This window comes from Anser brachyrhynchus (assembly GCF_964034855.1).
Source record: "Anser brachyrhynchus genome assembly, chromosome: 9".
In the NCBI taxonomy this organism is placed as follows: Eukaryota; Metazoa; Chordata; class Aves; order Anseriformes; family Anatidae; genus Anser; species Anser brachyrhynchus.
The window spans coordinates 9041419-9053740 of NC_137703.1; the positions used below are offsets into that span (position 1 = coordinate 9041419).

Genomic DNA, 12322 nt, shown 5'->3' on the forward strand with positions numbered 1-12322 from the left:
AAAGCTCATGTGACTTGTTGCTTCATATAGAGACACCAACCACAATGCTTTGTACTAGTTATAATTTTTATAAATTTCAAACAAAGTGTGGTTCTACATAGGTCAGAATGGCCTAATTACAGAAAGTCCATTTGCACACTTTTTTTTTTCTTCTTGTAATAAATTCATACATTCTGTCTTGACTGGAAAAAAGGACAGGTAATTCTGTGCTTTTTCCCTGTCTGATTATCTCTCATCAGCCACAATATACAAATACATCATTATCAACACCATGGAAAATATGTAAGAAAAACAAACTGTACCAATTCTCAGCTGGGGAGAGGAAATCTTAGCAGCTATTTCAGCTCCAACTGCAAGAAGAAATACACAATTTGGCTCTTTTTTTTTTTCCTCCCCCTATTCTTAAATATGTCTAATCATATATGTATTAGAAACCAGGCTTTGAGTATTTTTGGAAAGGAAGCACAAGGCCTTTTTCATACCCAATCCTGTCTGAAATCTCAGAACCTAAGAAAACGATGGATAATAAAATGGCTTTTCATCACATACACAACCAGAATATAAGACACACACACACAGCTTTGTTGTGACTGGCAGGATGAGCAAGGGTTCAGACACGGTTTGGCTGAGCCGTTTCTGATGCGGACAACGATCACTGGTCTGATTCTCCATTCAGTGGGGTCTGACAATGAAAGAAGGAGAGGATCATGCCTGGGTACATTCTGGCCTGGTTTACTAAAGCAGCAAGGCTGATACCATGGGAATCGCCCGTCTGTCACTGCCTCTGGTAATGAAGGAGCCCATTGCCCATCCACACCCAAATGAGCAGAGGGCAGAGCTTCGAGGATCGGAAGTTTCGGCAAATTTCACAGAAGCTGGCACTGGAGCAGAGAGAGGAGATCCAAGCCAACACCTCACCCCGGAGGGCATATCTTGCTAGTGCAGACCCTCAGGGAACAGCCAGGTGGCCCGGCAGCTGGCAGGGCCTCGCTGGTCAGGAAGCAAGGGCACGGTGTTCAGCCATGTGCTGCTATGGCACAGATTTACCTTGGGCCTTGTCTTTTCTGCAGCTGAAACTTTGTGGCTACTTCTAAATGACTGCTATATTATCTCCAAACAACATTGAAATGAAATCCATATTTGGAAACCACCATTTTTAGGTCCATCTATCTGAACATGATAGTCTCAAAGACCTACATACAGAACAACTATACCTTAATGTACACATCAGCGTTGCTGGACGTTGGCAGGTAATATTCCAAACTGTACATGGAGAGTCATGGAGAGTCATTCCTTTAATTACCACCTTGCTTGACAAAAATACACTAATTAAAAGACTATCCTGTCCACTATTAAAAACAACAACAACAAAAAAGTCATCAAACCCCATTCTGTCGCATCAGCAAAGCCAGAACGTTAGTCTTTGTCAGCTGCCCTCAGACTTGTCACCAGCCTGACCTTCCATTGAAATTTATTCTTTAAAAAAGCAAAGCCAGCAGTGTCGCACTGTCTGAGGAGCACCGCAGACATCAGCCAGGCAAAGGGCTCCGGGAACTCCCCAGCAGCAGCTGCAGCATGGTCTGAGTCAGGGACATGGGGACAGAAACAGGCAGCTGCGTTTGGCTCTCTGGCTCTACAGAGAGCTCAAAGACACAACTAACTGGTGTGGGCTCCCTGCTCAGGTTCAGTGTGTCTGAGAACAGCTGTGGCACAACCAGCTCCCAAAGACCACTGAGACCTGAGTGCTGTGTCACTGCTGCACACAGCCATGGGGCAGGGAGTCACCAGCCAGCCTCAGGACATTCCTGGTGCAGGGGTAACTCAAACTTTGGTCCAGCAGGATAAAACATGAGATACTGGAGAAAAAGAAAAAAAAAGTTTTCAAAAGCAAAGTAGGAATGAGTATTGTTATAATCCAACCCATACCTTTGCAGTTATCAAATGGGTTGGTCTGCTGGGAGAGACAGGAGACACTTCTGCAGTAATCCTCTTCCCTGCTCCAGCTCCTGAGTACTCCACAGGATGCCACTGCTGAGACTCACGTACGGAACAGTGGGACACGTGAATGCTTTGCTTTCCCCGAAAGGTCCCCAGTTTTTGCATACATGCTAGAATTTAACATCAGAGTTGGACATGAGGGAAATCCAATACCTCCCATTTCACAGGGAGATACCGAGGCACCAGGGGATATAGGAGCAGCACACTGACACCCTGCACACGGCAGAGGTAGGAAAAGGACTCGCAATACCTGATTTTTAATCTCCAGTTCAAACAAAGACTTCCCACTGCCATGTCACCATTAGAATGAGATTCCTCCACAGAAACTCCAAAGTGCAGGTCTGGGTCTTCCCACGAGTGTGCAATGTCACAAATCCTAGTTTTGGCAGTTTCATATACACAGGATAACCCTTCCCCATCTCTCTCTCACACACACACACAAAAGCTTACTATACTTACTTACTAATGTGCAATCAAAGCTCCCTTCCCTGTTCCTCTCCTGTGCATAGGGCAGGGGTAGACAGGAGCACTGTTATCAGGCCATGCAAAAATTACTGAAAGTAATATAGAAACCAAAGTGAAGTAATTTTATGGAGAGGATTAAATAATTGCACTACAAGAAAATGTCACTGCACGTTTCCTTGGGGGACTGAAAGGAGTCAGTTCTTCCCTCAAGGTGCTCATAACTTCAGCAGATTTTAGCAGGAATCATGTTCCTGGGAGCCTACATGTCATTTTTAAGGTAAATGACCAGCACAAAATGTACAAGCTCTTATCTCTGTAGGACAAAATTAGCTACCAAAAAGTTACAGTCCTTTTGTCACGAACAGAAAACGTCAGAAACCAGAGTTTAGAAATTGAGGGTTAGAAGAACATTATTCATGGGGATTCACCACCACAGTGCAACTCATAATTAACCAATAAGCCTTCACAGGCAAACAAAATCTGAATAAGCCTTTACCTACCTACTTCAAAGCTTTCTTGAATGGGACTATCTACTTGCTTCGCAGCTATCCTGACTCACACACTACGATATTTGCAATACCAGCCTTCACTGAGACGCAAAGAAAAACATTCAGGTCCCTGCAAAGAAGATAGCAAACACGTTACAGACTCCTACTGTTTTGCTAAGAGGCTCAGTTACTAAAGAGTGTTATTTGGTTTTGCTTTCTCTCCATTTTTAGTGATCTTGTCCCCTTTATTATTTACATAGAGCATCACTGTTCTCAGAGATAAACAAAAAATCTCTAATTTCAAAAGCCAATCACTTAGTTTTGAGCTTCCAGGGTCATTTTTTCCAGTCTGATCTTTACCTGTTTGCAACCTTAGTCAATACTATTTTTTACTAAAGTATTAGCAGCTTTTGTGGGACCTAAGACCCAATTATCATCAAAATGCCTTCACACCTTAACAGCTGCTCTAAATGAGCTAATGGCTTGTATAGGAATAATAAAATCTGTAATCACTTTATATTGTACATTACATCCTTATGTGGCAGAGATTTGGTACAGTCCTTTAACCAAATGTCCTGGAAATAAGTATTTAACTACAACACTTTATCCGCTCATTGGAGCATCTAATGCTCACTGTCTATTTGTGATGCTTAAGTATATTCCATGTGGGGAATGAAATGTTCCTACTCCATAGCCCAGCACACAAAAAAAGCATGCAGTCTACTCAAACATATGACATTAAATGGCATTCAATTGAATTCTCGGCACCAAATGCAAAGGATTGTGAACCAGCAACCACAGACTGCAGAGGGGGCAAAGGAATGACTTCTATTATATAAAGAGTTAAACATGTTCTCTGTCACAGTAACTGTCACGCATCCTTGCCTCCTGGCTAAGCACTGCACCTCCACATCATGGCCAGGAGTTGCCATCTGCATCATCCCAAAATAATGCTGTGTGCAGCAAGTTGTTCACTGTGCCATTGCAAAAGTAGTCAAGTCATTGCTGCACGAAGCCTCTCTGATGGTCCAAGTCAGAAGTTTCCTTACCACAGCCAACCTAAAATGTGATGGTTTTGGTGTTTACCATCAGCAAAAAGGGCACATTTGTGATGTATCAGCTGGAATTAAGGAGGGCGGGGAAGGCACAGCCACTGAGGCAAGCAAATGGAAAAACCTCCAGGCGACCCCATAGTAGAGCAAGAACTCAAATCCATGTATGTGTCCCTCTGCAGTAACTCGGTGTTCAAGCAAAGTTGCCAAAAGGTGCGTGCATAGTAACTCTCCAGCTCTGCTGTCGACCTAATTTAGGCCACATCTTCTGAAACAGTTTGATAAAAAATGCAAGAAGCATTTTTCTCCTCTAATACTGATGGTGGGTTTTGACGCTGTCTGGATGTTCATGTTCCCTTTAGGTTTGTTTTTCCCAGCTTGCCAGGTGCGCATCGTGGTTCTCATTTGTTCATGCTGATGAAGTTTCAGAGAATTATGAAGCTCAGAGCTTGTGAGAAAGGCAACTTTGATCCAGTGTCCACCCAAAATAAACAAAGAGATGGATAGGGTCCTGAGGAAGGCTGGTCCTACCATTCAGCTGCCAGCCCTCTGTTCTGCTGGGAAGCTTTTGGTCACCTCACTCTCCTTGGTGTCTGACTCTACTGAGGCCGTGCTGCAGGAATCATTGTACATGTCTGAAAAGGAGGACATGGGCATTGTCACTACAACACGTCTAAAGGATTTCCCATCTACAGTCTTGAGGTTGATTGTTAAAAGCCTGAAATAAAATAAAAAAATAAGTAAAATAATCACAATTCTACTGTTCTCCTATTCCCTTCACTAAAAAAAAAAAGGGCACAGGATGTTCTTTTGGCAAGTAATTAACTGTAATGTGTATGGTTTTGGTTTTCTTTTAAAGCATCAGACATGCTAACGTAATCAGGCACTGAGGCTGCTGACAGAACTGACCTGTTGTGCAGGTGGAGGAGCAGCAATTACCAAACTCCCTTTAAACCACAGCAAAGAATTCTGTTAACTTTCAAGAGGGTTTTCTCCACTTTAATGAACTGACCAAAACCACCACCAACAAAACCAAACCAAACAAAAAACAACAACAAAGGAAACTAATAACTCAGAATAAATAGCTGCTGGCAGCTCTCTATTGCAGGTCCCCAGAGAGTGGCTGTGCCAGATTTTGCTTTGTTCTGTTACCAGCAGAAAACCAGGGCACATTTTAGTAAATTATGCTTATGGTTGGGCAAAATTTAATCTAAAATTTTAAACCTTTGATCTGCAGAGTTGCTGAGATACAGCTTTTCCAGTGCAACCTGTTTGAGTGTTAGATCAGAACAAAAGCTGAAGGAGAAAGAATGACTTTTAGTGCTGGTTTGGGTGAGATCTCACCATAGCAGCCCTTCCTCCGGCCTTTGGAGACAGCAGTGAAATATCATGAAAGCATCAATAGTTGATGAGATTTTAACATTTTCAAACCTAGACCAGAATCACAGCCCTGATGCTGATCTAAATTCAAATGGTACCTGTGTTAGGATGAAAGCTATGCCACAGTTACAACATACCCAGCCATGTAACACACTTGGATTAGCTGTAAAGTAGCTAGCCCAGGTACTGGTAGCCACAGGAATTTGGTGGAAGATTCAAATTCCACCTGAGAATGGGAAAACAGTTAGACCAAGGTAAGTTGTTGTGCCTAGCTAGCTCTGACACCTCAAGCACCAAATTTCAGGCTAGCTCAGCTGTGTCACCAGAAACCGCAGCACAGACATACACTCAAGCTGAATATAGAAAGTGCACTTTTTATTACATCCTTTTTCAACAGATGTACACACACACAGAGAGAAAAGATTTTAAATACCAGTAAAACATTTCCTCTGTTACCTGCATTGCTGTTCTTAATTATGTTGTTACTGTCCCCCTCTGCTGGCTGCAATATACTGGAAGGAACCCATTCACTTTTCTCAGAGACCAGTTTCTTCACTAACCTGAAACTCAGAGAATAGTCAGTGCATTTCCTTATGGTCTCTTTCCCTCAGTTGTGTTTCTTAGAGGTGTATGTTGGACAGCTACTTCCTAAACCAAGCAGGTAGTGGTTACCAAGTAGGTGTAAAGCATGTGTTTTACCCAGGGCAGTCCTACAGTTATCTGTTGCCCAAGTTTCAGCAGCCCGAGATGGTGACTCAGTACCCCAGAACAAGCTCACTTGCAAGCAGACTGTATGAGAAGGAGGCAGTGGCCTTGGCCTGTGTTTGAGACCCTAGACCAAAGGGTCTGAAGAAACTGAATCGTCCATTTCCCTTGCTGAAAGTATCATCCAGGGTGCATGGTTTTAGTTTACTACTAAAAGCTCCTTCGCTCTATGGGGACTTGCTCTTGGCTCGGCTGAATGCCAGTTCTGAGTGAGGCGTCTGACTGCACGGGCACTTCAAGGAGATCAGATCTTCTTCCTTCAAATTGACCATGGAAGGAGAATTCAGACACCTTGCCAGGTCTGTTCCTAACACTCACTTGTCAGTCAGAAAGCATAAATACACCAAAAAGTGTGTAAGCTCAAGGGGGCCAGATTCATCTCACTTTGTCAATCATGTCTGAGATATAGTCTTATATCTAAGCCTTTGGAGCTAAACATGCTCTCTGGTTCACTGCTGCAGCTTGGTGGAAGGCAATGAGATTCTACTGGTGTATCCTATTGAAGGATGCAGCCTTTGGCAGCTGTCCTGGCTAGGTGTCAAAAGCCTAAATATTCTCGTCTATTTCCCTTCATGCAAACTCCCATCTTCTCAAGCCTCATATCAATCATTTGGGATGAAAACCAACTAAGTAGAATTAAACAAAGCTGCTTCTATGTTCATGCTCACCACTTCATTTTCACATTTTATTCAATGGAGTGAGTGGATTCAGACAGATTTTGAATATGCTTTGACATTTTCCTGAACATATTCCATCTTTTTGAAGAGGCTGTAGACATTCTACCCGTTAATTTGTCTCTCTGCTGTACTTACCATTGTCCATTTTCTCCTTCCTGCACAAACTGCACTAGATCTCCATCCTCAAGTGTAAGAGAATCTGGGAAACAGCTGTCAAAACTGCCTTCTACCCGAAAAAGATTGGCCCCCTAAAATAAATGAAGCAATGCACCAGAATTATAGTCATTATGGAGGAAAGAACATTGTGCAACAGAAAGTGAGTTTGGCTGAACACTGAATCAAGCATTTCAAGCTGGCAGAGATTTCTGTTTTGGGGAGTTTTATCACATTTTATTAGTTTTATCATGCCCATGATTAACCATTATTGAAACTCAGGAAAGAACTCTGCTGTGCATTCAGGCTTCAGAATTAATCAACCAGACATTATTCTGATATAGAAACTGAGTTTGTGACACCAGCTTATGTTACCTGGAAAAGTCTGGAATTATATTTTTAAAGGGCTCAGTGTTTTCTCCCACCTTTGTTATTTAGCTATAAAGACAAAGCTACAGCTTACAAGTAAGGGTGGCTTTTAATAGTACTGATCCCAATCAATAAAATAGTCTTAGACTAATCCCTTAATACCCCAGATCAAGCTCCCATCTTCTGTCTTCCCACACATCCATGAATTTAAGGCAGGTATGAACCCAAACTTTGTAGGCTAAATCTTGATCCTTAGAGAAGAAAAGGTTGTACTACGAAAGGGATTACTTTACTTTGAAAAAAGGAATTACATTGTTAGGGTTGGTCTCTTCCTCCATGTCTGAAGAGTTGGAGAGTTCATCCATGCTGGAGGGGATGGCTTCGAAATCTTCAAATGTGTCTAGAGATGGCAGTTGCCTGCTGGGCCAACCTTTTCAAAAGAGAAAACAAAAAGAGTTAGCTATTGGTCATTAGCTGCTTTCAGATTCAGCCTTTTAAAAACAAATGTCACAGGTTCACTTTCCGCTATTTCAGTTACTGAATTACTCATACCTTTCTACAGCTTCTTCCCTGATTTTGCCATAAAAATTACATTGCAGCCATTATTCTCTCTCTAAAAAATCTGCACCACTTGCTGCCATTTGTAGGAGGGCGGACTGTGTGGCCATGATGCACATGTGCATCAATACCTTCTGTGTTTAGCATCACTAAACCTCTTCAGTTCATGAGGTACAAAAAGCAAGGTCAGGAATACTTCTGTATAGCAAGCGCTGTAGCAAATTATGACTTTGGCAAAATGATTTTCAGAAGACCATGCTCATTCATTTTCTAGCTTACCTCCACATATTTATCTACAAATCGAACCCATTGAATTTTGGTTGACTTCTTATCTCCATCACACCCCAAGGTAATATTACCATCTGAGCAACTTACAAGACTGTGCCCTGGAGCAGGCTGAAAATGCAGGGAAGGGACAGAACAAACAAGGTACAAGACAACCAGACCTCTGATGGTAGGTTATTAATAATTATTTAAATAATTGTTTAAATTTAAGACACTTAAAATTAATTTTATTATTTATTTAAGAACAAATAAATTTGTGTAACGTGTGGTCATGCAGCTCTGCAGCCCCTTCTCCTCCCTCCTGTTGTCCAGGGGCTGTGGCTGCCCTGACCATTACAAGTCAGTTACAAGAGAGACAGTGACTGTCTTCCACCAGACCAGCGTCCCCAGTTATAACCCTACAAGTGTGGTTACGTCATCCAGGTGATGTTTTTCAAGGTGTAAACTAGCTTCTGAAGTGCCATTCATGTGCTGCATTGTGAGTGTTCACACCAAGATAAAAGAGACAATTTCAGTTACAGACCCCGAAGAATTTAGAAATGGACCCTGTATCCTCTGTCAGTAGAATCACACCAGCTGTCTAAACATACAAGAATGTGTTGATGCTATTTAGCTTTAAACTGCTATAGCAATTTTAGTTCAAATTCACAAGTCAAGCTACAAACACCAGAAGAAAACAAAAATCCTCCTTCTTGCTTAGACAAAGCATCTGGATAACAATCATAATGCATTAGACAAAGTGATCTTTTGCCACTGTCATTCAAAGGAAGCATTCGAGGCAGAAAGGCAAGAATTCCTTACAAATACATGCATCAATCTTCCTCTTCCACACAAATTGCTACAATAATTTCAGAGACTGAGAAATAATCTAAGTAACTTTTACATCCTTCATTCAAGCTATAAAATAACACAGATCAAATTCTGAGCTCTCTGACATCAGTTCGAAGACTTATTTTCAGCTATGCCTGAAGTACAGAAAACCAGATTCTGGGACATTGTTTCTATAACTGCTGTTGGTCCAAGCTTGTTCTTTCACTGCTTTCAAGGAAAATAATGTCCATTGTACAAGAAAGATATCTTTTAGTTAAAGAGAATAAATGTTGTCATAAACTTACATTACACTCTCAAATCAAGATGATGATAAATGTTTTAATTTAGTTTACCTGTCTGTGAAGCAGATCTAGGTACAGGTCTCGTGGTGGAACCAGTATTACATTTAGTCTGGGCCAATATGGTGTTCTCAAAAGCATCTGTGACAGGAAGTACAATTTTTTGTCTTAAAGGTGAAATAGTGACCAGATAATCAGTACAAAGTGACTTCCAGTATCACCTCTGCAACTGGTTGTCTCTTAAACAAACAGGTGGATTGGGATCCAATGGTTATAAAAAGAGGAGACATTTGATGAGCACAAATGAGTGAAACTACAGCAGTATTCCTCAGAAAAACAGTCTGGGAATGACAGAGAACAGCCATATGAATCAAACAAATACTGATGTGAATTAATGAAAGCAGTTGCTGTACAGTGCAGTGTTCTATTTCTCTACAGCTTCCTCACCCATCTTTAACATACTTTTCTTGCAGCTTTTCAGATCATTCTGTAGGTGGTGGTATATGGGATTGATGCTCACCCATACAGCAATGAAAACGGACCAGGGAGGCTCTTCTTCCCAGCCAGAACTGCATGACAGCACTCTTGAAGAATGCAGTTTTGTGGGGGAAGTTTTTATCTAAGTAAATCAAATCCTTAACATTGTTAACTCTGTCAGAGCTCTGGCAACAGCAGCAATATTTTCTAGTAAAGGGATGACAATGCTCATTGCTTCCTACTTAAAGGAACTCAGTCTGGTAAGGGCGGTTATGCAGTAGGACCATATTCTTTAACCAGTGAGGATCAACTCAGCTCTGGAGTCCTATGACTAGTACTTGCACCTTGAAATACCTGCAACCAAGTGGTATGCTGAGAAAAGTGTCTATCATGGAGAAAAGTAAGCTATAAGCACCATGGTTTGGGAAACTGGCGCTGGGTGCCAGGATGATTCCAAACTTAGTGCCAGGTGTCACAAGCATCAGGAAATATCCTGCAAACAGCAAAACCACTATTTAATCTGCTGCTTCTGAACTTCTTCCAGCCTCTCTGTTCCAGTCTCCTCCTCTGCTGGGAGTGACATAGCAGGTAGCTCTGATGTGTTAACAATCCCATCACTGACCTGGCCATCCGTCCTTTCTACCAAGGTTTTGTGCAAAGCAACACAATTATAGGAAAGGATTCCTCAGCCTATGTCTCTCTTCTCCCTCTCCTACCACGGGGCTACCTGACTGCTTGTGCCCCACAGAGCAATGTGCTCTGGCAGATCCTGGTGCAAGGGGAAAAGTTGGCATTGGAAGCTGGTGATCTTCCAGTAGCTAGAGAATCACTTCTCAGGTTAACTTTTTGGTATTGTTTGTTAAACAGTAATCGATGAACCTGCTGCAACAAACAGGTGGAAATTCTGCTTGACTGAAATGAAACACTGCACCTTAAATGGATATTGATGTAGTCTAGCCTCTTTTGTGATCTTCATGCTTGTGGCTCCTGCTCCTCTTATTAGGTGCAAAGCCCAACAAGGGAAGAGGGATGCAAGTGGCCAGACTGCAGGCGAAGGTGAAAAGTAGCCCCTTGGCTCCCTGCTGCTAAACTCTCCTCCCCATCCACAGGGTGAGGTAGAAGCTGGGCAGAAAATCCAGATCCAGATCATAATCTAGAGCATTATTTCCCAAAATAGGCAGAGAATTGAGGTATTAATTTAGGCCCATCTCTAGGTGAAAGTTCATAAATATGGCATGAGTGCAGGTGACAAGAAAAGAGGTGACAAGTTTTGTTTATCACGGCTAGACAGATAAAGTGACACCAAACCCTGAATGCCTACATGGAGTCCAGTGTCATCCACCAGCAGCGATGAGATGTGAATTGGGTGAATAATATCAAAAGATTGCCAAACAGCTTTTCATGCAGGATGGAAATACTCATACCTTCAAACCCCAAGGGAGTTGGGTCACTCTTTATTTCATGTCTCTTGACTTTAACTGCAGGAACAAGGGGACCTGTGTGAAGTTTGCAGAGTCATAAGGCTGTAAATACTGTTAAAAGAGAAACTTGCTTTCCCATTACCTAGAACCATGACCTGCCTAATACTTTCCGTCTCACCCAGAAAAATGACCATCCCCTAAGTTCTAAGTGGTGAAGACAAACACTTCTGTGATGTGGATAGGAAACAGGCCTCTTTTTGCAAAAGACATTAAGACACAATAAACGTATCTGCTTCCATACAGGATTCACAGATGGTTTCTCTCACACTTGTCCAGGAGATGGCACTAATACAGGGAGACTCACAATCAGCTTCCTACACATGAGGCTGGCAGGGAAAGGCTGAAAAAAGCCAACACTTGAGTCCCACAGAATTGGAGGGCATCCTTCACAGCCCCATGTACAGTGCTTCTCCTGCGTCCTGACTACACATGTAGAGAGCTCATGATGTGATGGAGCTAAGCTAAACATTTTTTTAAAGCATATGCTGTAAATAAAACGCTTTATTGGAAAGCACTGGTTTTGTTTTCTAGCTGTTAAAATGATTACAAAAGTAGTTTTCTCACCCTTCCAAGATAATTCCAATAGCCTAACGGTAGACAGGTTCCTACAACTTTTTTCTTTTACATGAAACCTTTATAAAGTTTGAATTTCATTGTAATTCATACACACTCTCTTTAATAAATCACACTATAGAACAACCCTACTTTGCCCATTCTCTTTCTATGTATGTGCTTCTTTCTATTCCCTAGCTTAGGAAGTAATTTTGTAGGTTATCAGTTTTCCCATTACCTAATAATTGACCATATAGATCTGAAGCTGATGGCAAAGACTGGACACTATAAGAACCTCTTTTCCCATGCTATGCCTGTAATTTTCATGTGGTAATGCTGAAGTATTATTGTCTAAAGAGGCTGGCAAAGAAGTATTTGTATAGAGTGGTAACATCATATCCTTCTCCTTATAAACTCCACCATGCTTTCACTTCCTGCCACTCTGAAAGTATTCTAATCATAACTGTAATTATGCTAAATATGCTTAAAACTGGCACTAATTGCTACCCCATT

General features: G+C 41.8%; 1 protein-coding gene across 13 annotated transcripts in view; it reads right to left on the reverse strand.

Annotated features, from left to right (window-relative positions):
* Nucleotides 1-54: 54 nt before the first annotated feature.
* Nucleotides 55-12322, reverse strand: part of MCF2L2 (MCF.2 cell line derived transforming sequence-like 2) — a 159789-nt gene continuing 147521 nt past the window's right edge. For 6 of the 13 annotated variants that reach the window (XM_080604565.1, XM_080604564.1, XM_080604570.1 and 3 more), the window contains 6 exons: nt 11201-11272; nt 9354-9440; nt 7659-7777; nt 6961-7073; nt 5840-5949; nt 55-4638 (listed from right to left, as the gene is read on the reverse strand). In XM_080604565.1, coding sequence (XP_080460691.1) covers nt 4538-4638; nt 5840-5949; nt 6961-7073; nt 7659-7777; nt 9354-9440; nt 11201-11272 — 602 coding nt within the window. In that variant the 3' untranslated portion in view covers nt 55-4537. Of the gene's footprint in view, nt 4722-5839; nt 5950-6960; nt 7074-7658; nt 7778-9353; nt 9441-11200; nt 11273-12322 lie in introns of all 13 variants that reach the window. The other 7 variants (XM_080604562.1, XM_080604560.1, XM_080604563.1 and 4 more) reach the window with 6 other exon arrangements.